At 43.3% G+C, this 26,236-nt stretch overlaps 1 protein-coding gene across 1 annotated transcript; it reads left to right on the top strand.

Moving 5' to 3' along the window:
- The first annotated feature begins 1,421 nt into the window (after positions 1–1,421).
- On the top strand, positions 1,422–22,335 carry slc9a7 (solute carrier family 9 member 7). The gene is made up of 16 exons (XM_070831709.1): positions 1,422–1,946; positions 4,192–4,394; positions 4,484–4,561; positions 6,644–6,720; positions 6,865–6,977; positions 7,087–7,192; positions 7,571–7,712; positions 7,863–7,968; positions 8,990–9,078; positions 9,770–9,883; positions 10,163–10,274; positions 10,546–10,699; positions 16,239–16,302; positions 17,197–17,279; positions 18,351–18,456; positions 20,962–22,335. Exons 1-16 carry the CDS (start codon positions 1,721–1,723, stop codon positions 21,223–21,225), a joined length of 2,037 nt encoding a protein of 678 aa, XP_070687810.1. The 5' UTR covers positions 1,422–1,720; the 3' UTR covers positions 21,226–22,335.
- The last annotated feature ends 3,901 nt before the right edge of the window (positions 22,336–26,236 follow it).

Here is a 26,236-nt window from a genome sequence, read left to right as displayed (position 1 = left end):
GAGTGAGCTATAGCTAAAGAACCCACAGTCATGCACAACTAACCACAAACAACACGCAACCATTTCCGACCTGACATCAGATTAGTTTGCAACTTAAGCCACTAGGCCACTCTAATAATAGGTAATCCTCCATCATGCCTCTGTGGGAGATGCTCTGAGGCCTGGCCTTTCTGTACACCCCCTTTTTACTCTGTGCAACCACATGACCATTACCTGAGTGATGTACTGTTGAACCACACCAATCACTGTTGTACCAAATATTAGTGCTGCTGAGCCTGTAGAGCTTCTGGTGTATGCTAAAGGATCCATTACAGACGCTTCTGAGACCTGAATTTCATACAATGTGACGTATAAGAGCTGCTGGGTGAGAAAGGAAAATAGCCCACTGACAGAATTTAAAAATGACCAGCTGCTTGAAGTCTTATGGTCATTTCACCAGACCTCTTTTACCCCAGAGGATGACTGACTCTTCCAAATAAAATTTGGAAGCTTCAGCTTCTGCTGTAGGGTCAGTTTTCAATCCATTTGAAACGATTCACCCCCTTTTCACTCTTACCACGCTCTCTTTCTCACAGGTTCAGCGGGACAACTGCAGCAGACTTCACGGAGAAAATATATGTCTTGCATAATGGTAGCAGAGCCATGCATTAAATCTGTGTAAGACCAGCAACGCTTCTGTCAGAGCACATGAAGGCACAAGGCATGGCTGGATTAACCTGTTCAGGGGCTCCAGGGCTGTTTACCCCCCCCACCCACCCACACACACACACACACACACACTGCTATGTGTGCACCTGAGCACTTTCAAGTTTCCATCAAGTAACAGTCATTGATTGAATACATCTTTATTCAAGGATATGCAGCATGTGGGGACAATAGAAAAGAATTGAACCTGAGCAGGTAAAGGACACATTTTGTTTATGGGAGCTTGTTTCACAGAAAACAGCTGCCTGCTACTGCAGCACAGGTTGATTGGTGACAGTGAACCAAAACAGTACAGTTGCAGCTATAAAACCAAAACAGAGAGCTGAGCGCCCTTTAACCTGCGGACCTGCAGAGTGAGTTGGTACTGTTCACTTTACAGATGGTCATTCTATCCCGTGGTCATTTAAAAAGATTGATTAGTGCAGCTTTAACGGAGCCATAGAAAATGCCCCCCCCCCTAAAAGATGTTGCTCTGGTTCCCGGTTGGCCACCCCTCCTCCTCCTCCTCCTCCTCCAGCTGCACACCCGCCCCCCCTCCCGGTATCACCCCACCTCTAGGCCACATATCCAAAGCGGATATTTGCTTTTACTTTTTTCTTGCAAAAGACTGACTTTTACCATCCAGGCACAGCCACTGAGGATTTCCTGTTTTTAAGAAGCCCGATGTGCACATTCATCAGAATCCCGGGACAATGACTCAGTAGCTTGAAATCGGCCGACTTGGTGGCCGCCTGGGCGACAGTGTGGTTCGGTCTCCTCCACAAGGGCAGCGCAGTCTCACCCCGCAGCGGCGTCGTCTCCTCTCTTTCTCCCCCACACGGCGCAGTGTACCTTTAAAAGGTTGATCTCGCCGGTCTACGGTCTGCGAACACCGGATTGTTTTCCCACTCGGCTCAGCTGTGCGCACCGTCCAGCAGTGACATGGCATAGAGGCGCCGTGCTGTCAGCAGCATCCCGCACCTTGGACTCTCTCCGACGGCCGAGGCGGAGCGGAGCCCCCGCCGCGCTGGACACCATGCTGCCCGCCTGGGTTTTACTGAACGCCGTGTCGGGACTGAAGGCGGAGGACGACGGTATGGAAGAACTTGCCACCGAGAAGGAGGCTGAGGAAAGTCACCGACAGGACAGCGTTAATTTGCTGACATTCATTTTACTGCTGACCTTAACGATCCTCACCATATGGCTCTTCAAGCACAGACGGGTCCGTTTCCTTCACGAAACCGGACTGGCAATGATTTACGGTGAGGCTTATAGGATTATATGTTGAATGCACAAACGCACACACACACACACACACACACACACACACACACACACTGTACACACTCTCTCCTTCACCATCACCACCTTCCCGCAGGCTTTGCATGATTCAGTCTCCCTAGCGGCTGTGCAGCGGCTGCACAGAGGCAACGAGGAGCTGGAGCTGGAGACACGATTTAAGACAAGAGAGACGATTTAAAGTCTGAACAAAAGCACCGACGCGCCTCCGCATTCACAGCAGCTCACATCGCTCCCAGTTGGCAGGGCCGGTGCTAATTTCTAGAAGGTGCTGTCGGCTGATCAGGCTCCTCTAACTCTCCACAGGGCTGCTGCATGTGCAGCCTCATCCCTGGCTCACTGGGAACCAGCACCCTGACACATCCGAGGACACTTACACAACATCTAAGGTCTAATGAATTAGATTACAGCGACCTGGATGCTGTTTTTAGGCCTAGTATTACAATCTTGCGTCTTTCAGGCTGTTGTAGATGCAAAACAGAAAAAAGATATATGATGTGATTTGCATGTGTTGTATGCCACATTTCATTTGCTGCTCCAAGTGCAGCTAATGCAAGACTACTGTACTAAACTGAAAAGGGCAGATTGGCTCAGTGTTTGGTTGTTAAAAGCTACAAAATTCAGAAAATTAAAGGTAGAGTTCATCACATTAATCAGTTGAAAGGGCATCAGTCATCAGCTGGGTGGATTTCAGTGCCTGTGTTTATTCCTAATGGGGCGTCCACATAAGCACATAATATTCACTCAACAGACTAAAATGCTACGTAGACCAAATCTGTAAATGCTCAGTCTCAATCAACAGAGAGCAGTCTGCTTTCTCATGTGCAGAACGGTGGCAGATGCATTAAAAAAACAACAACAGTGATCTCACATCTGTATTTCACGTTTCTTTTTCTATTTTTACGTCCCATAGCTTATTGGATGGTTTCCAGTCAGTCAGCCAGTGCTGCAAATGTCACTCATTAACCAGAGATCTCACATGAACACAGACTTTGATTTGTCTTTTAATGCTTAAAAGGTAAACTATTCTTTGGCTTCCTTCCAGCTTAGCCTCCTTTGTGTAGTTTCATGTTACAGCTTTACAGAAGTGGATCATGCGCTCCAGCTCCCACTGATCGGAATATTAGAGCAGAGATTTACTATTTCCAGAGGTGGGAGCATCATCTGACTTCAGGTGCACACACATCATGCGTTATATGCATTAATAAACATGTGGGATCGGTATATTAAACACAGATCATTATCTCTGTCGTGTTGTTAAAACCATGTGCTCTTAGAAATATCATTTCTGCTGGACTCCGTTTGACATGATGCGGTTAAAACCTTAATTGTGTTTGAGCACACGCTCTATATTTTTTGGATCATCCCCAGTATTAAAGTGCTGCCAGCTTTGTCACAATATTGATTTGCTGTATAAAGAGCAGACTGAACAGAAAACCTTGTGCTTTCAGTCGATGTATTCAGCTGGTCATTGTGGCATATTAGTCAACACAAATCGATCATTCAGAATATGTTAATAGAGGGCTTTTGGTGTCAGTTATAAGGAGAATATGAGGTACTGTGAGGCCGTCATCTTATCAGATGCTCACTTTCCTTCATGGTGCTTCCTGCTTCAAAAACAAGAACCTCCCCCATTGCCTGGAAAGACCCTAAAGTTTGTGAGCTCTGTCATTTGAGTATGTTTTGCAAGATTAGTCAAAATTGACCAGTGCCTGTTGCAAAAATTGTCATTATTTGTGCATGCATGCATGCGTGCCTGTGTGTGTGTGTGTGTGTGTGTGTGTCTGTGTGTGTGTGTGTGTGTGTGTGTGTGGTTAGGCCAAAGCCAAAGCCAGAGTGTGATGTACGAGGTTAACCCTCTAGTAGGAGTGAGCACAGTGCTGGCAGCTTTTGCTTTGCTGTGTCTTCTGCAGATAACTGCTGTCTGATCAGAGGATTAATGTTCTCTAACGGCCTGCCTCATTTCTTTCTTCCTGGCTTTAGCTCTTCCCACCAGCTCCCGCTCTACATCTCCTCATTTTTCTTGCTTTGCTCTGCTGCTCCCTGTGTGTCGCTGCCTGATGCTTTGGGCTCCTAAAGCAGAAGCACCTGCAGGGTTTGATTTTGGTGGCATTTATTTTTGGATAATTGTGGATTCGTCTAAACGTCCAAAGCTCTTATGTTTCACAAGCATCTTTTTTTTTTCTGCTGTGCTGTCGTTGTTTCTAGGTTTGCTGGTAGGTGTGATCCTGCGGTACGGCATCCCTGCCACCAGCTACCACAACAAGACACCCCCAAGCTGCTCGCTGAAGGAAGGACCTGTCAGCACCCTGCTGCTTAATGTCAGTGGCAAGTTCTTTGAGTACACCCTCAAAGGGGAGATCAACTCCAGAGAGATTCACAATGTGGAGCAGAATGATATGCTGCGCAAGGTAACACTCAGTAAAAACATCAGCTCCTCAGTTCTGCTTTCACCAGATTCACCCAGTTAACACTTTTAATGTGTGTATATCTTTCCCAGGTGACATTTGACCCTGAAGTATTCTTCAACATATTGCTGCCTCCCATTATTTTCCACGCTGGGTACAGTCTGAAGAAGGTGAATATACAGTAACATAAGACGATGTTGTTGTGCTGGCCAGGTGGATGTCTGTGCTGCCACAAACTGCTGTTTCATTGGACAGATGGTTAGTTAAGAAAAACCCTCATTGGTCAGGCTGGTTCAGTGTTTACTGAACATAAGTGGCCCTTCTCAGGGGAAGTCCAGAGCAGATGTCTTTCGCTTCCTCTCTGGCCTCTGGGCTGATCAAGAAAAACGGCTGACGCTGACAATATGAGGCGTTTCTGCTTTTGATTGTCGTAGGGGAACAGATTAGTTTTATTTGAGGAATCCTTTGGGTGGCCCGGTGCTTTTCATCATGAATCCACCACCACACCTGTGGCAGGCGGTGCTGTTTTTGTAGGGGCCCTGTGGGTTGTAGATCTGCAGCGGGGGTCCTTTAGTGCCTCCGACCTTGGAAAAAAATAGAGTGAAAAATGTTTAAACTGCTGCTACATCCGATCTTTGTTCTTGTTGAGAAGGATTACCTCACAGTATATAGTGCCAATTAGTTATAGAGTGATAGATGATATCAAGGAGAGTGGAGGAAATGGTCTTGCTGCATCTTCTAAGGATCCGACCAGAGGTTTTAGTAAAGTGGCTGAGTTTTAATTCTGCCTTTAGCCACTCTGGCAGCTCTTGGGATGACAGTGTCGGTGGTTCGGTCCGCCCACCACTTTGGAAATATCTCAGATACTGGATGGGCGCCTATGAGAATTTATACAGACTTTCATGATCCCCAGAGGATGAACCCAATGGCTTCGGTGAGCACGCTAGCATGCTAAAGTAGGCGTTTGGCTCAAAGACGCACAGCCTCACAGAGACTCTTGTCTTTTCTGTGTCCCCAATCCATATTACATTTTAAGTTTTCCAAGATCTTTCTAGCTGTTTCATCACTCCCCACAATTTATTTGCATTTTTTTCCCACCCGTGAGCAGCTCCTCCATTTTTTTTCAACATCATTATCAAAAAAAATACTCAAAAATGGACCATATTTAGTCTGGTTTAGACTGGTTTGAGTATCCTTGTTTTTTGCACTAAAAGCCTGCTTAGAATGAGTATGTAGTATGGATCTGGGACCAGGCTTTAGTCTTGTTAAGTATACAGTATATGCACTGTAGGGCTGCAGCTTATGATTATCATTATAGAGTGATTAGTATTAGATATTAAGATTAGCTCTCACTGTCTAAAAGTACACGATGCCTCAAGCTGGTTGTGTAGAAAGCTCTCCCTGACAGCGTAGAGCTCTAAAGGATGTGTTGATAGGATTTTCTCGATTTTCTACAGAAACTGAATTTGCTGAGTCAAACGTCAGGCCACAGGAAGCCGGAAGCAGGAGGTCATGTTAGCCCATTGAAATACTGCTTTTTAAAATCATCTGTTGCAGTTGGAGTTGATGTGAAACACAGTGTTACCAGTTCTTAACAGAGCGTGTGCCTCCAATGTCTGTGAGCCTCTGTGGTTGCTTTTCTTGTCTGTTCAGTTAATCATCTGCTTTGGATCAGTGTAGCAAAACACACAGGGCTGTAACTGATGTGCAAATGTTGGCATAATTAGCCGTGTGTCCTCTAACTGTACTGCCACAGAAGATCTGTCATTTGTATCTTCAACATAATCACCACAGTGTTTTTTTTTTGGCTTCCTTTCTGCTTGAGTCTTTGATGTTTTATTTCACAAAAATCACTCCTGACAGCCACTAAGGAAAAGGCACATTTCCTTGAGAAATCTGAGTCAGCATTTTTGTTTCTTAGATCGTGGCTGCACAGAGAGTTGGGGAGAAACTCGGCTATAGAGGCGATCCGCAGAGGAGCTTTGAATTGTGCTGATTGTTTGTTTTACAACCAGTCGGACAGCTGGATCTGAGTTTGTGTTTCTAGTCCTGTTTGACAGGGAGTTCCTGACCTGCAGTTGAATTCTTTAGTGTTTTTATGTGAAAGAAAATTAAAATATTCTCAGTGTGAAAACGCAGTTCCTGAACATGGAACAGCAATGAGAACTCTTTTTTTGTTCAACTTGTATATAAAGCATGTTTTTCTCCTTTCCTTTCCTTTCCTCATCTTATTCTCTTTTTTCTTTTTTCAGAGACACTTCTTCAGGAATCTGGGCTCCATCATAACCTATGCTTTTCTTGGCACTGCCATCTCATGTTTTGTTATCGGGTGAGTGTCCCCCTCTCTCTTATTTTATGAAATGCCAGATTAAAATCAGCAACCGTATGATCAGATCCTGCTATATGAGCTTCAGTTGTCAGCTATCTGACCAGAACCTTTTTGTTCTTCTCTCGCCTGGACGTCCGTCCTCAGGAACCTGATGTACGGTGTGGTCAAACTGATGCAAGTGGTCGGACAGCTGACTGACAAGTTCTACTACACAGACTGCCTTTTCTTTGGTGCTATAATCTCTGCCACAGATCCAGGTACGGCACGTGGACATGCAGGCCAGGGTTATGTGGTGCACTTAATGGCTTTATGTGTAAAATTAGATGCTATTTGTATCTTTCTTCTCCTATTTTAATCCCTGTGTAGTGACGGTGTTGGCCATCTTTAATGAGCTTCATGCAGACGGGGATCTCTACGCGCTGTTGTTTGGAGAAAGTGTAATGAATGATGCAGTGGCCATTGTCCTGTCCTCGTAAGTCCAATTTCTGCCTCAACAAAGCTACATTTACATAAGAAAACACTTTAGCTCCCTCTGCGTCAGATAAAGGTCTCTATATGCTTGGCTTTTGAGCTCTTTTCCCTCCTGATGTTGAAATTCAACACGTAAGTGTGAGACACAGCAGCACCGCTTTGGATCACTGCTCCTCCTGACAGATGGACGGCACTCTGCCTCCCTCTACTGGAAAATTACAAATCACCTACTGCTAGAGATTTGTTTTTTTTACCAACTATTTGGTTATTATTTTTCCAAAACAGCCAAAATAAGATATGTCAATCAATTTAAAACATCATTGGAAAATTGATAGATTCATGACAAATACTGACAATAGCATGTTTCTTTGTATTTCAGGTCTATTGTGGCTTACCAGCCCAGTGGAGCAAACACACACATGTTTGACGCCTCCGCGTTTTTCAAGTCGGTGGGGGTTTTCCTGGGTATTTTCAGTGGCTCCTTTGTGATGGGCGCAGCCACAGGAGTCGTCACCGCTCTCATATCCTTTCTCTGACACCTACTCTGAAAGGAAAACATAAATATGAAGTCTAATCTCCAGACTCATTAGAGTATTGTGGGACACAGGGCATGTTATAGTTGTGATTAGTGAAGATCCAAGGACGCGTTGTGTCTTTAACTCGGCTCCCACGTCACCAAGTTCACCAAGCTGCACTGTTTCCCGCTGCTGGAGACGGCCCTCTTCTTCCTCATGTCCTGGAGCACCTTCCTGCTGGCCGAAGCCTGCGGGTTCACAGGTGAGCTGTGGTGGCAATTTTGGAAGTAGACACCAGACAACTGTAGTTGGGATGCTGCATACTCCGCTTCTGTCAGATGTCAATTAATCTATATTTGTCTGAAGGTTCTCAGTTCGTCCAGGTCTAGAAATACTATGTCAAAAACTAGACACCTCTGAGACACTGGAGACATGTTAAAGAAACTGGAGACACTTCTAATAATTTGTTATTGTGTCTCTTCGACAGACCATTAAAGCCGCTGATTTAGTGTTGCATCCTATAAAGGGGATAGACTTGCAAGACACAGATCAAGAAAAGAATGACCAAAACTGAAGCAGCAGAAGCTGAGATGTCCTTACTTTTTGTCCTCAGTTGGGGGTCATGCTGCAAAACACTCGATCCTACATTTCCCATAATGCAACTTAATTTAATCTTTAGTCAGACTTTCTCTGCCTCTTAAATGCTGTCATCTCTATTATTGAATTCCATTCCCCCAGGTAATGAGACTTCCCCTTATGTTGGAGTGCCTCTTTAAAAAGAACCTTCAATTAATGATTATTTTTAAAAGGTTTTTCTAGACAGAATTTGACAGTCACTCACAACAGCATGTTGTCTGGACAGAGCTTTTTAAGGTCATTACATTACATTATTATGCTGAATAATGTAATCATAAGCAGTTTGAACTAAGTGCTGCTAAACCGTCCTCAGAGAACTGAATCTGTCTGTTATACAAATGAAATGTGACAGGGACCTAAATACAGATTATGCAGCAGATGTGTGGCAGATGAATTGAACAGTTAATATGAAGCACAGGAGGAAAGCAATAAGATCACTGAAAGGCTAATCTTTGGTTCTGATGTTTCTAAATGGGCAAACTGTCAGCTGCATATTCAAATTATTCAGGCCTCACTGATTTCAATGCTCCTAAATGTGTGTGTGTGTGTGTGTGTGTGTGTGTGTGTGTGTGTGTGTGTGTGTGTGTGTGTGTGTGTGTGTGTGTGTGTGTGTGTGTGTGTGTGTGTGTGTGTGTGTTGTCCTACAGGTGTCGTGGCCGTGCTGTTCTGTGGCATCACGCAGGCTCACTACACCTACAACAACCTCTCTGAAGAGTCCACTAAACGCACCAAGCAGGTAGCATCTGACCACTCGGTGCAGCCCCAGTTATTCTGGACTGTTTTGAGCCCCCTGACAGTACGAACAGGGTGCTCACCCCCGGTGCCAGATGGCTCAATGATCAGCCTGCTGTGACCTTAATCGGGGTTGTCTGAGGACATCCCTCCTGACACGACTGTTTAGTTTCCCAGGAGGGGTTCAGTCTTAAGGATAGGGTGCAGATTAGCACGTAGACAACACGCAGCGTGACACAGGCCACAAAGAAAGCTACACACGCATGTTACAATGCCAAGGTTAAAGTTCTTTACTTAGATTAAGCCACAAATGGTGAAAATTGTTCTTCTTCTCACTCCCAACGTGCTGAATTCCATGTATATGTGTGTCTGTGTCGGTGTGTTCGCCCTTGTCCTGTGCCTCACGCTCAGAGCAACATAGATGCAGTCAGCTCTGTAATCATCATGGCAGCCGGGCAGCAGGGGAGACGAAAAAAAAACTCCCAGAGCTTTTCTGGAGTCTGAGGGAATAGATGAGGCGCACAGCTCAGAGAACCTTTTTTAGAGCAATGCAGGGTGGGAAAACTTCCTGTGAAACTGTCCTACTGAACCTGAACAGTTTGAGGCTCTTTCTGTGCATTATTATTTGTATTCTTGCTGTGTATTCTTACATTTCTAAATTGAATTCCATCATGAATATTTTATTTTCTCTGCAGCTCTTTGAGGTTCTTCACTTCCTGGCCGAGAATTTCATCTTCTCCTACATGGGTCTGGCTCTGTTCACCTTCCAGAATCACATTTTCAGCCCCATTTTCATCATAGGGGCTTTTGTATCCTTTTCGGGGCACAACAAGCGTTTTCTGTCTCCATTTAGGGCGACCCCTAAAAAAGAATTAACATTTCTCCACAGTTTTAGAATTGGGTCATAGTCAAGGTCGCTTGTGGAGGATTTTGTTTTTGCTGTTTGACAATCAGATCATTGTAAGAAAGAGTTTCCTGCATAACTACGAAGTTCACTTTCATGTATTACTTTACTGAGGACATCACTCTCCCCGGATCTGTCCGGCATCAAAATTGTTCAGTCAAAGACTTCTTGACCTGTCTGTCAGATTTCCATATTCATTGGAAGAGCTTTCAACATCTACCCGCTGTCCTTCCTTCTCAACCTGGGCAGAAGGCACAAGATCAAGGGAAACTTCCAGCACATGATGATGTTTGCAGGTATGATTTTATTTTCCTCATCATGTCAGACTAAATGTGATCTTTAGGGCTACAACGACTGATTATTTTCATTATCAATTAACATCTGGATCATTTTCATATTATTTCATAAAATTTTACTTTAAGATATTCAATTTAATGATAATGAAAAACAGGCAATCTTCACAAGAATCTTTGGCTATTTGCTTTGAAAAATTTAGTTTGCCGATTAATTCTCTCAATTAATCTTTGCAGCTGTAATTTGATTGGATAGTTTTTGATCTCTGTGCAGGTCTGCGCGGGGCGATGGCGTTCGCCTTGGCCATCCGGGACACGGCCACCTATGCCCGCCAGATGATGTTCACCACCACGCTGCTCATCGTCTTCTTCACTGTCTGGGTGTTTGGCGGCGGGACGACCCCCATGCTGTCCTGGCTGCACATCAGGTGACGTAACAATTGTGTGCCGCACTTTTCAGACTCTCTGTGCTCCAGTCATGAAAGAAAGGGGACCCACAAACACACCCCCAGCTTTGCTTCTCTGGGGATAATTTATCAAATGGTACAATCTGTGATAAAGGATTAAGGGATCATTTCAGTGTCAGAGGAGTGGTTGGGTGATCCTAATTATTATTTCACATATTCACATTACATTATCTAATGACATAGTGTTTAAAAGATGTAGACACTGGACACGTGTGAGTCCCGATGGCCCTCCCCACGTTTATTAAAACTGACCCCCCCCCCCCCCCCCCCCACGCAGCACTGTAAGAATTAGGTGGCTGTGCAGTTTGAAACTTTCACCTGAAGTCGAACCTCCAGAATTTCCCCCATGTTCTTCGGCTATAGAGGTCCTCCCCCTCTGGCTGGCAAAAGATGTGTATAATCAATTCCTAGAAGCTATTGACTGTAAATAATCCAAATAGACCCTGCAACTCCTGCTCACCCTCGCTGGCAACTTCTGCATTATAACACCATCGTGTGGGTTCAGTTATTTTAGGGATGAAATGATCAGAAATGCTTTACTGTTTTTTGGCTGCATGTTAAAGCCACCCTGGAAACACACTGCTTCTGTGGTTGTTGCTCTCTGTCTTTGTGGGGCAGTTAAACGTTTGCTCTGTGGTTGAAGTGGTTTGAAAGCATTGCTATTCTCTCTTGCGACAATGATTCCTCTCTCCTTGACATTTGGTCTTATTTTGTGCTGGCTAGTGATATTGTCCAGGAGATGGGGCCAGAGTTCTCCACTGCAGCCGACTTTCCATCTCTCATGCTCAAGTCACAGAGACTTTTGTTGCATCTTTGAAGAAATCCTGAATTTTCCACCAGAACAATCACTACAGGTTCCTGACTGTCGGACTGAACACGATAACTCATATAATCCAGATCATTCCTGAGCCAGAGGTGATGATAAATCTGCAGTTGTAACAGCTGTTTATCACCAAGGTGCCACACCACGGGCTGTCCCAACTTGAGACGCTATCGGTGACTGGTGCTTTACTGCTTCGCTTGAACGTCTATCTGCCTGATTTTTAGCCCAGCCTCACTTATTTTTGTCTGACCATGATGCACTGGGAGCCTGTTTGTCATGACAAAGCGGATTACGGGCTGGTGATGTGTGTGACAGCAGCAGAGGCGGCCTGAACGAACAGGCTCTGTTTAATATGAGTAATGCCTCCTCGGGCCGAGCAGGAACTATTGTGTTCGGTGGAGGTTTAGAGCGCTGCCAAAATCTCCCCCATGAACCCATCGCCATGGTAACCGGGACATGTGGAGCATGGCAGACGGATATTGGGTGTGCGCCGTGATCCTGGTATCACCCAGCGTGTATATGCATAAATATACACTCTCATCATATTACTGTGGGCATTCAAAATATATGACTGTATGTTTAAATGTAATATCAGCAGTCTGTTTTTCCCCCTGCATTTAACATTTAAGATTAGATTTACAAGGTGCTATTTTTATGACTCAATCCTCAAGCTGGGGGCGCAGTTGTGATGAGGCAGTGAGGTCGGCGAGCAGGATGTGATGGAGGACTGGTGCTGGGTCAGAGAACGTCTGGTGAGAGAGGAGATGCAGCTGGCTTTGTCGTTACTGAGTTTTGATGGATGGTTTCTAAGCAGGCAGATGTGCAGCTTATCACCGAGCCAGCAGTGCAGCCACGGAGAGAGGAAGAAATTCCTGTGCGCTCATACTGGGTCAGCAGAGAGCCGCTAATCTGTCATCTCCAGGGCTGGAAAATTTAGGTACACTTGTAGTAACATTTGTTTGTTCCAATTGAAGTCAGTCGATTTGATGAGCAGTTTCAGGAAACATTGGCTTTGGTGGCTCAGATTTTGGTAGAAATTTACTGTATAAACTAGAAAAGGCAGTGAGACTAAAGTGTGATTGCTGCCAAGAACCAGAAACATTTGAAACACCTGAAATAGTGAAAACAGCTGAAGCGGAAGTCCAAAGTGTAACCACTGAATGACGGTGAAGTGAGTGTAAGTGCTGAAAGGGGTCGGCAGGATTTGAAATGAAGTGGAAGTGTAATAAATGGAGCTGAAGTGTTAGCTCATAGAACACTAAGTCCCATAAACAATGAGAGTTGAAAGCAGTGGAACTGTTACTGACATATCTGTGCTGAGAGAGGTCGAATCATCAGCTGAAGAGTTCTAGTAATTTCATCCACTGGTGGTTTTTATTTTTTATGTGTGTGTGCCTGAACATCTGTTGAGCCTCCGTGCCAAGTCGGAGGATTAGTGCATGTCCCCAAAACAGAGGATCATATTTGGCCGAGGCTGTTGCCAATTACTGTTTTTAAAACACTGAGTGGTCACTGTTATCTGCTTAAACTCTCTTTTATGGCTTGTCCCTCCATTAAACTAACATTGACTGCGACATACTGTACCCTTTTGATCCTAAAAAGGAAATGGATGGCACACTTTTATCTTAATGTGTGAAAATATAGAAACACAAAAAAAAAACCCAGCTTTGATTCTTGAGAACTAACATATAATCCCCTCCTGTATCTAAGGTTAAAATGTAACGTGAGGTCAGACATTTGTGTCGCACTGCGACTGTTCCACTTCCTCACATGAGTACATAACACACAAGATGCAGCTAAATATACCACCTAATATTTTAACTTTAATGTGCTTGATACTGAGTGTATGTGTTTGTGATGTGACAGCGCTGGGGACAGCAAAGCATTGAAGGAAGAGCGCCGTCAACATGGAAAGTGGGAATACTTCAGGTGCCGTATGTGAACGTGCACAAACGATGACAGTAACTGGTGCTGGGGAAGCGTGTGGTTGCTTCAGACGGGAATCTGTCTTTGCACTGTTTACTTCTGTTTTTTCTGAGGAAGGGGAACATTGGGTACCTATAAATGAAAAGCTGCGACTCCTCAGAACAGCTGGTTGGTTTGTGTCACAATAAAATACAATATATTTGATTCTGGAGAAGCAAAAAAAAAAAAAAAAAAAAGCTGGTTTGAAAACCACCGAGCAGAAAAATGAGCAGCCCAGCTCTGGTGGAGGTGCCTGAGGAGTCACTGTAGCGCGATCAGGTACTTTATTCAAGGCTCTCTCTGGGTGATCAGTCAAAATCGGTTTCTTTGTTGTATCTCAGTATCTCACACGGCAGCACAAAGAACAAATCGCACACTGTGTTCCCCAGAAGCAGCTCGACACAAACGTGTGAACTGATCTGAAAGTATGTGCAAAAGAGGAAGGTAAGAAACTGAGAGCTGGGTTGCGAGGATTCCTCCATTATTAGTATGATTACATGTAGAGGACAGAAGCCCTGCAAACAAAATGGCTTGTGAGGAATATTTCATGGATTTAAAAAGACGAGAGAATCTTTTGAGGATTAGGATTAAAGGTTAGAGGGTGAAGTCAGTGCGACACAATCTTATGTGAGTATGTGTGCGTGTGTATATGAACGTTAGTGTGGTGGAGCTATACTGTTTCTTATCAGAGGAAATGTGTGTTGGGCTGTGCCTCTCTCTTCTGGGGCCCCACACAGGTCTCAGGTCTGTTCCTCGCAGATCTTTCCTGACACAGCGCCAGCAGGCTTTGCACTTCTTTGTTTTTGTAGGTTCTATGACCTCCGTGCAACCTCCACCCCCTCAAGATCCTGTGTGTGTGTATCTATGCGTGTGTGTAGTTGAGAGAAGAGAAAGTCCTAAAAGGCAGTGAGATACCTGTGGCCTGCTCCTTCTCAAGCTGCCGAGGTGGAAAGCGGAAAAAAAAAATGCTGTTACTCACTCACTCAAATTGGATATTTCCTCTGTGTGGATGTCATGGAAAAGTCTAAAGACGACCATAGCTACAGCCCCTACTGTACAGTGTCAGTTGTAATTTCAGATGTCACCGTGAAAGGCTACACATCTCTGCCTTGGCCTCTGTCCACAAGGATTAGACTCAACTGCACCAGAGCTTATGTGAATTAAAATTGCCCCTTCAAAATCTGCTTGTGTAGAGTTTAATCCTCCTCTGTTGGTAAGAGACACCCGGGGGAAATTATTCATGTCCAGCTATGAAGACTGAATGTATGTGCTGCTGTAACTGAATTGCTCGGCATTTTGGGAAATCATTTAGCATCGTAAATGAGATTTAGATGAGATGACCGATAACTCTCAAGTCTGCACAGTAAAGCCTCTGTTAGCAGCTGGTTAGCTTAGCACAATGAATGAAAACGGGGAAACCGCTAGTTAGTGACTGCCCCTGGCCAAGAAATACGCCAGCACATAACCAACCATAAAGCCACAAGTTGTGTGTGTGTCTGTGTGTGTTTTTTTCTTTTCAAACCGTGTTTAATTGGCATTAGAGGTGCTGGTTGACAGATTTTGGACAGAGCTAGGCTAGCCATTTCCTGCTTTAGCCTTTATGCTAAGCTAACTGGCTGCTGCTATATATTTACCATATGGACATGAGAGTGGTATCTATCCTCTCCTCTAACACTTGTGACAGTCTTTAAGGTAAGAGAAGAGAAATGTCCACAGGCAAGAGACGAGAAAGCTTGCACACACTGCCCTTTAATTTGCAATAAACTCTATTAAAGACACGTTTCCGTCCCTTGACCTTCATGGTCTTCTTTTAATACCTGTGGACATATTCGTCCTATGCAGACTTGAACTTGTGTCTTGCACTGGGTCAAAATTATTTTTGTTTTAAGTAAATATGTAAGAAATTATACTAAAACTGGGCTTGACCAACTAATTGATCTGTTTGATTGGTGACCCAAATGTACGCATGGGTACCGGGTAGAAATGATCCAAACAAATGGTTCATTAGGAATTTTATGTGATTTTTAGCAAAAATGCAGTGTGTGTGTGTGTGTGTGTGTGTGTGTGTGTGTGTGTGTGTGTGTGTGTGTGTGAAATTAAGCACAGTTGCACAATGCCCATAACTATCTCAATCACGTGGTTTTTGCATGCCCTCTCTGTCACGTGGGTCAGGGGTGACTTTACCATGACTTCCCATTTCGTAGCCTGTCTATAAGGTTGTGGTATTGTGTTTTGGGTCACGGGTCAAAAAGTTATTTGCTATTCCAAATCTCTCTGTCTCTCATGTGCTCTACACTGAATTATCAAGCAGTGTAATATCCTTCACCCTCTCGCTGTTTTTCTGCGCCTGTGCTTGGGTTTGGTCAATTTGCAGCACTTTTCAGCCACTAAAAGATTTAGCAATCAGCACTTTGATGTGTGGGCTTTCAAAGCAGCCTCTGATGCACAAGAGGACACATCTGCATTCTGCAGGAGCATAGTTGCAAAACCATGCAGAACTGTCTCTGTGTCAAAGTGAACCGCCTTCAAAATGTGTCAAATCAGAGGGTTCAAGGAGGGAAATTACCGACTAGCTGACAAATACTGCTGATTGACATCTAACCAAATATGAGCCACATTATTAACTGTGTGGAGTAATTTAGTTTCTCCAGAGTTAAATTGCATTTTCAGGAGTAATTCATATTTTTTTCTTCTTTTTTTCCTGTGTTTCAGGGTTGGTGTGGACCCAGATCAAGACCAGCAGCCCTGTGGAGACAGCTTCCAGGTCTTACAGGGGGTGAGCATCTCACTCAGAACTCATTTATTGTCCCTTTAAGTCGGTGCAGTCGGTCTCTCTGCTGAAACAGTTCTGCTTCTGCAATTTTATTTAGACACAGAGCACAGTCAGCAAGCCTGTAGAGACGTAAATAGTTCCGTTTTTCAAGAGAAGTGGCGAATGTGCTGGACGAGACAGCGGATGCAGAATATTAGTTGTGGCACACAATATGCTTTAACTCACCTTTTGGTCATTTTTCACTTATGATGATAAATTAAGATGCAGCCCACTGTCCCGTGGGTTTAGAGGGAGCTAGAATGTGATGGTATTGTAGTTACACTGATCAGTGCATTTTAAACTTATTATAAGTGCATGCTTATACACAGCTGGCTCATTCAGAACCAAGACTTTTTAGTATAAACCTCATGTATGAACTGATTTCCAGCTAAAATGGCTCATTTTCTGAGAGGGATTATGTAATATGTTTGAATAATTGTGATGACAATTAAAAATAATTAAGATGGCAAACCATCTTAACTCAACCAAAAGTGTCATCTCAGTGTCTCTCATCAGACGAGAAAACACGGCATTTATCTATGAGACTATGATAGGGATTTGTCATTTTAACTTGTGGGTCTTTATTGTACATCCACCTCTAATAACTGCAATCCCAAAATCAGCGCTAAGCTGATTATAGATTTGACCCTCATTTAGCCTATGTTTCAAAATAAGAGCTCACTGTTGTTCATTGTTTTTGATGTTATCCACATTTAACAAATCCACCCTCTAACTGAGTTTGAGCAACCGAATTAGCTGCATGTGAAATACCAGGATCATGTTAGCCTGGATTTAGATATTATTATCACTGCAAATCTTGAAATGAGAATAATGTTTTCCCCCCATGTGTTTTTCCAGGACGGCAGTCAGGCTGAAGGACACAGTAAGACCAAACAGGAGAGTGCGTGGCTCTTCAGACTGTGGTACACTTTTGATCACAAGTATCCTTTTACTTTTAGGCCAAAAGGTGATTAATAGTTAATAGTAATAGTTAATAGTAGAAGTAGCGTAGATCTTGGTGGTAATAACAGGTCTCATATACAGTTCGGATGATTGTCTGTGCCTTTTTTCCCCTCGCACACTGTACCAGCCATCACAATAAGTCACAATCACATGTCTTTATGGGGTCAGAATAACATCCGTTAAACCGTAACATGTTTGCTGTCTCTGCTCAGACTGGCTTGCAAAAACACTCTTAAGAAAATGTGTTAAGCAGCTCATGCTCCCATTTCCTCCGTCCTCTCTCTGCTCAACAATTACCTCCCCAGGTGACTGATTGTGTAACTGCTTTTGAGCAGAGCAGCTGTGTTTTACAGTGGAGACTTTCTCCCTGGTGACAAGTGCCAGACGCAGATGAAGCGAGCAGGGTGGATTTCTGTCATGTCCCAGCACTGCCAAGACTCAGGTAAACATTCATGGTGCAGGGAGTTGTCTTTTGTTTTATTTCTGGCTTGCAGGCCGCTGATTTTGACAGCTGAGTTTGAACTTAGCAGACTGCTTCTGTCCCTCTAAAGGGAGCGGTGACCTGAACAGTTAAACATGGCATTGGACTAGTTTTAAAAAAAGCCAGAGGAGCCTGATGGTTCAATCTCTGCTTGCAATGCTGCCAACCATCATAAAATTACTTTACCCTCAGCTCGTCACACAATCCCATACAGATTTAAACTCCAAATACATCCTACTGGTGGTCATCCTCCAGGTGGTCATGTTATTAAACCATAATTCATCATTTGAAATGATTTTATGGTGTGTTACTGCAGCTGGGGAACATATAGTGGGAAATGTCTGACTTCACGGTTTGTTTTTATCAAAGTGGACGACTAGTTTTATCTGGAATTAGCTTCTGCAAATTTAACAAGTTACACTTATTAATGGCTTATAACTGATCCATAAATTATGTATTAATAATATAGTTAATATCTCAAAGGTTAACTACACTCCATTCAACCTGCCTTTGTATACTGATGGTAATTGTTGAGCTCTTTACGTCATTTTCCTTAATAACTGCCCAGTTACCTTAAGCCCATTCTGACACACAGCGGTCCGCCGCTCACCTCCACTCTGCCAGCCTACTGCGGCCCACTGGCGAGCTGTCTGACCAGCCCCCAGGCATACGAGGTGAGTGTCCACATGCACTGAAAAACAGCATGCACACAGCAAATACACCGTGGCACTCCTGCATGACCAGTGATCTGTGAGAAATGCATGTTCACACAACAAACAAACAGTAGAACATCCGTTCACTTCATGTCGCCCACTCGGGGGATTTGACAACTTTGTTTACATTTCCAAAAAATGTTTAATTTCTGCGAGAATAACTATTTATTCGTCTTTGAGAGGACGAGACAACTTTCTACAGGCAATGATACTTTGAAATACTTTTTTGCTGGGTGCTACTTAAGTTAAAATGATAGATTTTTGATATTTTTTAGATGAGCTAGAACCAAAGTGTGTGAAATCACTAAAAGGTGTTAGTCTTTCCTTTTCGGTGTTCCAACCTGAGCCTCAGGAAGGCCCTCTGTGAATACTGAAGGGTTTTTCTCTCGGGAGAATTGTAATACTGTCAAAGTATTCTCCGTGCCTGCCGGTAAGCCAACAAAGCACTGAGGCCTTCACTGAGAGAAAAAATAGACAGTCAAGAAGCCTTTTTGCATTCAGAGGGCATAAAAGGGCCTTTTCAGCGCCTCCTCAATGATGATCACTGTTCTGAAAGACACTGTGCTCCAATATTTTAAACACAGAAACATCCATTGATGGGACGGTCACACTTGGATTCACACTGGCAAATACTCCTTTCATTTCATGTGAAGTACTTCAACGTGGATTCTTTGAGCATTTATACTCTCCCTTCTCAGTAACCTAAAGAGCCTGTCGCCGTAGAGCCACAAAATCTAAACTGCATTTCTTTACTGCAAAGGAGAGAAAGCGTAGTAGCCACATCATCTAAATTCAATTTTTCTGAAAGTTTAGTTCTGTCTTAAGCTCTGCAACCATGAATGTTTTCCTCTCCTGGTTTGTTGGTTTGCCAGCGTGGGGCCAGCTGCCAGGAGAGCCATGAATTTAGAAGGTTGTTCATACAATCAGGACCGTCCGGAGCACTGGCTTGCAAAGTGGGGAGAGACGGGATTAAATAAAGCCCCTTGCCAGGGTCCTCGTCGGTTATGGATATCATGAAATGGGGAGGGAGTAAAATGTTCCATAAACAAAGGAGAATTCAGTTTCCCACTGACCTCAAATTGTAAAATATTTAAGTTATGTTTGTAGATACTTTTTAGCTTCAAAAAGACACATGATTTTTTAAGCTTGACAATTTCTGTTTAATGTACTATTTATGAATGGTCCCAAAGCTCTGACAAAGTGCTTAACGTAACTATTTTCTGTGTATTCTATGTTTTTCTTATTGTGAACAAAGCCTATGAAAAGACGAAACCAGTGGTGCATTAGTTGTCTCTCACTTTCACCGTCTGACACTCAGCCTCAAGCCCACTGGTTCCTACTGAAGACTTACTGAAGCGGCTCACACATATAAAGTTTCATTTTCTATAAGGACTCAACAAGTTCCTGAAATAGCTGGGCGCTGTAGTTTTTAGCAAATGTTACTCAAACAGGAGTTGATTTGGCATTTGTTGGGGACTATTTTCACCTACGGATTAGTACACATTTGATGCTTTAGAGAGCATTTACAGCAGCAGGATGGTGTATGCGGCTCATTGTTTTTTAGTTTAAAAATTTTTTTTACTAACAAAGGAGCTCTATGACTTTATCTACACAAGCAAAACTTGTCAGGGACATTTGATTGAGGGTTTTGTACTTTTGGGGGGTTTGTTGACAATCAGAAAAATATAAAATATCACCAGATTTATTCTTTAAGTTACTTTTAAAAGCTTATTTTCTTACAAATGCGATCATTTATGTTTATTATTTATTTGTTATTATTATTATTTATTTATTTTTACATTGGCTTCTTGATATTTCTCTATAATGAATCTAAATATATGTATTTTGACTTCTTTATATCTACTACATAACTACTTTAATTAGAAAGATGTCGTGCCCTTTTTTTTAACCTACATGACATGCCTGATAGATTTGTTAGGACTTTTTCCCTGTTTCCTGTCCAGGATAACTGTTGGAGAGAAGGGGTTATGTAATTTCTTTTTTTTTCTTTTTTGATCCCTTCATCTGTGTAATCCCTGTTGACCCGGCGTTAACTCATCCTGTTCTCCCTGGGGACATGTGCGGACTATTGATTGCCAGCCAGTCAATTAGAGCTGTGAGGACCTCATGCTACAGTTTTAGAACTATCCACTACTTAGACAGCCAATTTAAAAGCACACATTGCGTTCTGGGTGCAAAGAAAAGTGTCAGTACACAGTTCACTGCTGCAGTGTTGGTGTGCATGCAATTGTGCAGCCTGTGGTTTGAAGTTTTAACTTCACTCTAGTACAGTTGCTACAGTACAGGTCACTAAGTCTCCTCCTCCCTTTCTTCTGTAAATCCATAGTGTCCCTTATGAGCCTTTGCCCTGTTAATGTCCGTCTGTTCACCTGTCCACACCCACTCTGTGTGTCCTACATCTGTGTGTGTGTGTGTGTCACCCCCATGTTCCACTGTGGATTTCAGAACCACGAGCAGCTGAGGGACCATGACTCTGACATCCTCCGTAACGACGGCGACCTGACTTTCACCTTTGGTGACACCGCCATCACAGCCAATGGGGCGTCCGGTGGTGGAGGGGAGGCCGCCGGAGGATCAGGCTGGAGCGCGAATGGAAAAAGGAGTGGCAGCACCTCAGAGGAGGCGCTGGAGCGTGAGCTGGACTCCCGTGAGCAGGAGTTGCTGAGCCGCGGAACGCGCCTGGTTTTCCCCATCGAGGATCACGTCTGACCCTCCCACCCTTTTTGCCTGCACCATCACCCTCCCTGACCTGACCCCAGACCGCCTCGCCCTCAGCTCTCTCCACATCCCGCAGGCAGAGCGTCCAGTCCTTCAGAGAGTGGAGATATGGGAGTAGACAAGAGGGGAGGGTTCAGAGCCACTCTGAGCATCCTCCAGGCCCGGGAGCAAAGCTCAAGGAGCGTTTCATCCTCATTACAGCGCTGAAGTTTACTCTCCAGGAGACATGTGTCCTCTAGCGCGTTAGGAGATGAACTTTCCATGCTCTTATACTGTGATTCAGTTTTACTGATTGTTTCCTCTGCATAAACAGGAGGGAAACCTTATGCAGGATATGAGGCCAAAAAAAAAAACCTCATGCGAGAGTCAGTCTGCACTTTTTGAACTTGTGACACTGTGTGTGTTCAGCTGGAGTGGAAAAGAAGTAGGAAAAATGGAAAATTGCCTAGCAGCCAGTTTGTCTTCACAGTACTTTACACAGTACATGTTATCATCACACCCCATCTAGATGCTGAAATGAGACCACACTCACCAAACTTGAATAGTTTATAGAACAAACAGGGGTCGTCTGGTAAATGAGTACCATTCATCTGAAGCTGCTAATAGACCAGTGCTCGATATGTTTGTGAGGATGCCGTTTGTTTCACACAAAAGCATCTGTGTGGAACAGATCATGGTATGTAAGGAGCATAGAGAGGGGCAGTGAGTGCATTGGCCTCTACGGCACCACAGCCTGTCATGTGTGAAGCAAGAGGGGTAAAGAATGTGAGCATGTAAATAGCAACAATGCTGAGCTTTGTTCCTCTTTAACGGGGCTGTGTCTTTCAGTGCGTTACATCCCATGACTGTTACAACTAGCACCTGTGTGTCTTGTCTTTGAGCTGGCTCTTTGTCTGTGTACTGGGCCGGTTTTTACAACAATAACGTTGAGAAGGAACAGAAGTGTTTTGATGCTTGATTCTTATGAGATGATGCTCATTTCCCCAAGCTTAAAGAACTGACACGAGATGCATCCTCTAATATAGAGATATGTAAATCCTTTGCAAAAATACCTAATAATAATTTGTGTAGTGATTTGAATTATATGCAAAATCATCAGATGCATCTTTTTATGTTGGGCTGCAACTGACAATTATTTTCATTTTCACAATCATTATTTTCAACCGATTTATCTGCTGATGATTCTCTTGATTAATTGATAAGTGATTTAATTCATAAAATATATAGACTAAAACAGTCTAATGATGGCAAAGACTGAAGATCACTGCCTACCATTCATAAGTTTAATTTTCAGACTGGTTAAACTAGCAGCCACTGATACTGAACACTGGCCACCAGAGATAAATGAGTCATCAGTGTTTATAGTGTAGAACATGACCTGGGCTGTTTGGACCCATATATTAACCTCAAATACCTGATGAAATGGTTTGCAGTTCAACAGAACGATGAGGTGAGCTTGTCTCATTAACCACAGATAAACAGGTAATTCATGAGATATTTTGCTCATCTTGTGTCTCCCCTGTTGTTCCTAAATCTCAGTTCCTGGGTTAACTGGAATATTCATTAACAGACTTAAATTCCTAATCTGTGTTCAATTCTTGTTTGAGACTTGTTTGTTTTTGTTTTTTTTTTACTGTTTTTTTTAAAAAGAGTTCACATTTGTCAGCATGCGTTTTCATTTTGCAAATCAAAATCACATGCACAGTCTATGCTTTTGATTGGCAATGCTTTTGGATATGATTATGTTCAAGCAGTAGTCTGACATTTTGGGAAATCCACTTTTCACACTTCAGTTTTGGGAAATTTGTTTTCCGATGGGGAAATATAGGATAAATTTAACTTACATATGTGTCCTTTAAATGAAGCTACAGCCGGTTAGCTTAGCATAGCACAAAGACTTGAAACAGGGAAATGGCTAACCTAGTGCAGTCTGAGGGCAACAAATTCCACCCACTAGAGCCAATAAAGCTAGCTAATTAGCACGTTATACCTTGCTTGCTTAGATCGTACAAAAAAAAGAGTGTAAAATATACAGTCTTTTTTTTTCAGGGGGTCATGGGTCACACTATTTCTGATACTAGTATTGTGTGGATTTTGTTATCTTCTAACAGAGCTAGGCTGGCTGTTCCTACCTGTCTCCCTGTGCCCCTATGCTCCAGTCTTTATGCTAAGCTAAGCTAAGCTAACCTGCTGCTTGCTGTAGCTTCAAATTTACTGTACAGACATGAGAGAGATTTTGTCTTCTCATCTAACTCTGCCATAAAGCCAACTAAGTTATTCCCAAAAATGTTGAACTGTTGCTTTAAAGTCATCGCGCAGCAGCACTTCACTAACGTAGAGACTTCCCTAACCTTTGATAACAAGGAACCTGAGCACTGATTTTTCTGAAAATTAAGTCCACAGATGATAAATAGTGATACATGTTGTTCTCTTTACCGGTCTTAACAATAAAATGCTGTGATCCTCATGCAGTTTGTGCAGTTGGTACCATCGGATGTGCTCTTGTGTTGGCAGCAGGTGTGACATCAAATATAGCTGACAGTGTTTAGTATGACATCAGTTCACCTGTGGCCCAGTTCTTTCGTGCCACACAGAGCAGATTTAAATGAGATAACTGGTTTAAGACTCATCTCCAACATGCAAATCCTCGATACGAGACGGAGGCTTTGGGCTTCCGAATTTAACTCGCTGCATTTTCCACAACAGACAACTGAACCATGTTGCTTTACATCAGTCTGCTATGAGCTATGTGTAATTATTTAGACTGCACCAGTTACTCTTTGGCGACCTTCTACATTTCCTCACTGTTTGTAATGAACCTTTGGGAATTCCTCCTACGCAGCATGAGTGTAAGGGGACATTTTTTCCATTAGCATATTTTTCCCCCTCAAGATGTTATATTTAAGTCTTATCCAATGCATGTAAATAGTTGCATATTAACTTGCAGACTTCTCGTGGTTTACAGAGCTGTACCCCGGCCCTCTAGGCTGGTCGGAGCAGCTGGTGGAACCAACAAGTGGCTCTGGGAGCAGGAGGAGGAGGTTTCTTCTTTGCAGGGCTCGACTCATTTTGTGTTTCCTTTACCGCGTCTAGACATTTGAACCGCTCCCCGTTTTAAATTCACCACACAGCACGTGTCAGCTTTTGTTTTCTCCTTCAACCACACACGGTGGCTGCTGCATTTATGTATGAGTACACAAGGGCAGGTGTGAAAGGCCTGATTGTGTAAGGTGAATCTGAGGCTTTCACACGAGGGAGAAGCCCAACACAAGCTTTTTGCCTCACAGGGGACCTCCAAGAGGAAATGAATCTTGTTATGTAAGCTGTTGCCAAGCTGAAATGCACTGTGGGTCATTTAAATTCTAGCTGGAGTGTGAAGTAATGTGAAGCTGTCCAACGTCCCCTTTCACAGTCTGATGATAGCGAAGCTCGTCTGTATCTTGCACATTAAATAACCACTCATTCTCCATTTTGTCCGAAGCAACCATTACTGTTAGACTTGGACTGATGCTCACACAGTCTCTTCTGAGATACCGAAAGGTTACACCACCACAAGATACACCTTCTACATCCAGTATAACTTACAGCAGATATCACGTCGTCTCTGGATTGTGCTAAACAGACAAAACTGTGATTTTTTTTTGATCATATCTGTGGAGAATTCCCCTTCAGTTCCTGCTGCATCTACAAACACGAGTGCAGAAAAAGACAGAGAACACGCATTTGTCTACATGTTCAGGACAAACTGACTGGGGAGTTTTTCCCTGAGACGTTGGAGCACTTTATGGACAGGAACACCATGGACAACTTAACTGGTGGCTGCAGGCAAATGAACGGACAGAGTTTGGCACTTTACCTCAAGCAGAGGACACTCTTACATAACCTTCATGTGCACTCTATCTCCAGACTGTTGTGCTGTCAGTTGTCTTGCTGGCTATATTTACATGCTCTCTGTACCTGAGAAATATGAGATGTAGCTCAACTGTCAATATTTGCGCCTGTTGTTTCTAGTTGCAACTGGCTGCCTGGTTCTATCTGCCATGGTTTGCATGTCAACATGTTAATAAAACTCGTCAAATTATGAGCCACCAACCTGTGTTCATTTTGGTCTAAAGGAGCCGTCGAAGGAGGCTTGTAGTCTTTAACTGAAATACAATATTTAGTTAGACTGCAACCATACTCTTCCATGCCCTTTTTTTGGTTCACCTGTGACTCAAAAGCCGCTGATAGTACATATCACGACCATACATCGACACATGCCCAATTAAATGCAAATTGGAATCTATTTTCGTATCCAATTAATGAGCCGTTCCTGAAAAACCTGATTTTGTGCTTCGTATCTGCCTCTACACTTTCAATGCTCCCAAGACGGTTCATGTTATACTTTATCAGACATTAATACTTGAATACAATCCCTATGGGCATGTATTGCATTTGTATATATCAGCAAGTGTGCGGAGAACAAACCTGTGCATGATTTCATTCTGATTATTGCAATAGGCTGTAAATAATAAATAAAGTCTCATGGTGTTTATAAAGTGACACCTGTATACGGGACAAACTCCATTCGAAATGCTCACTAGTGCCAACTGATACACTGCACATATGGTCATTATGATGAGATGTGCGGCTTATGAGTGATTCGAAGTTACATATTGCATGTAATCCTGTGGAGGCCCAGTCAGATCAACTGCCTCCAAGCTACATATGGCGAGGTGCACGGGTTATGAGTAATTACATAATACATTATAATCTATGGAGGGCTCTGTGGTCTCCTTTTTCTTTATAATTCAGCTCCAATCAAATTTAGCTAATAAAAACTACTCACCAATGCACACTGACCAACTGTGAATAAGCACATTATGATGGCGCGTACAGTCCACATACCACAAGGCATTAAAGCCTAACAGAGGTGTGTTTTAATGCTACCATTGGACCTGTAAGTGAGCCAATACAATACATTAGGTAGACGCTTCTCTAGTTTTTACCAACTCTTTATTGA

Source organism: Pempheris klunzingeri, chromosome 6 (genome assembly GCF_042242105.1).
Source record: "Pempheris klunzingeri isolate RE-2024b chromosome 6, fPemKlu1.hap1, whole genome shotgun sequence".
Taxonomy (NCBI): Eukaryota; Metazoa; Chordata; class Actinopteri; order Acropomatiformes; family Pempheridae; genus Pempheris; species Pempheris klunzingeri.
Note: the sequence above shows the minus strand (reverse complement) of the source record. Positions and strands in the feature narration are given on the sequence as shown.

Excerpts from the sequence above, each read along its gene's own strand:
- slc9a7 (XM_070831709.1), top strand. The coding sequence starts at position 1,721 with ATGCTGCCCGCCTGGGTTTTACTGAACGCCGTGTCGGGACTGAAGGCG. Across the intron at positions 7,193-7,570 it reads GTGGCCATTGTCCTGTCCTC|GTCTATTGTGGCTTACCAGC; the intron begins GTAAGTCCAATT and ends TTTGTATTTCAG. Across the intron at positions 10,700-16,238 it reads CTGTCCTGGCTGCACATCAG|GGTTGGTGTGGACCCAGATC; the intron begins GTGACGTAACAA and ends CCTGTGTTTCAG.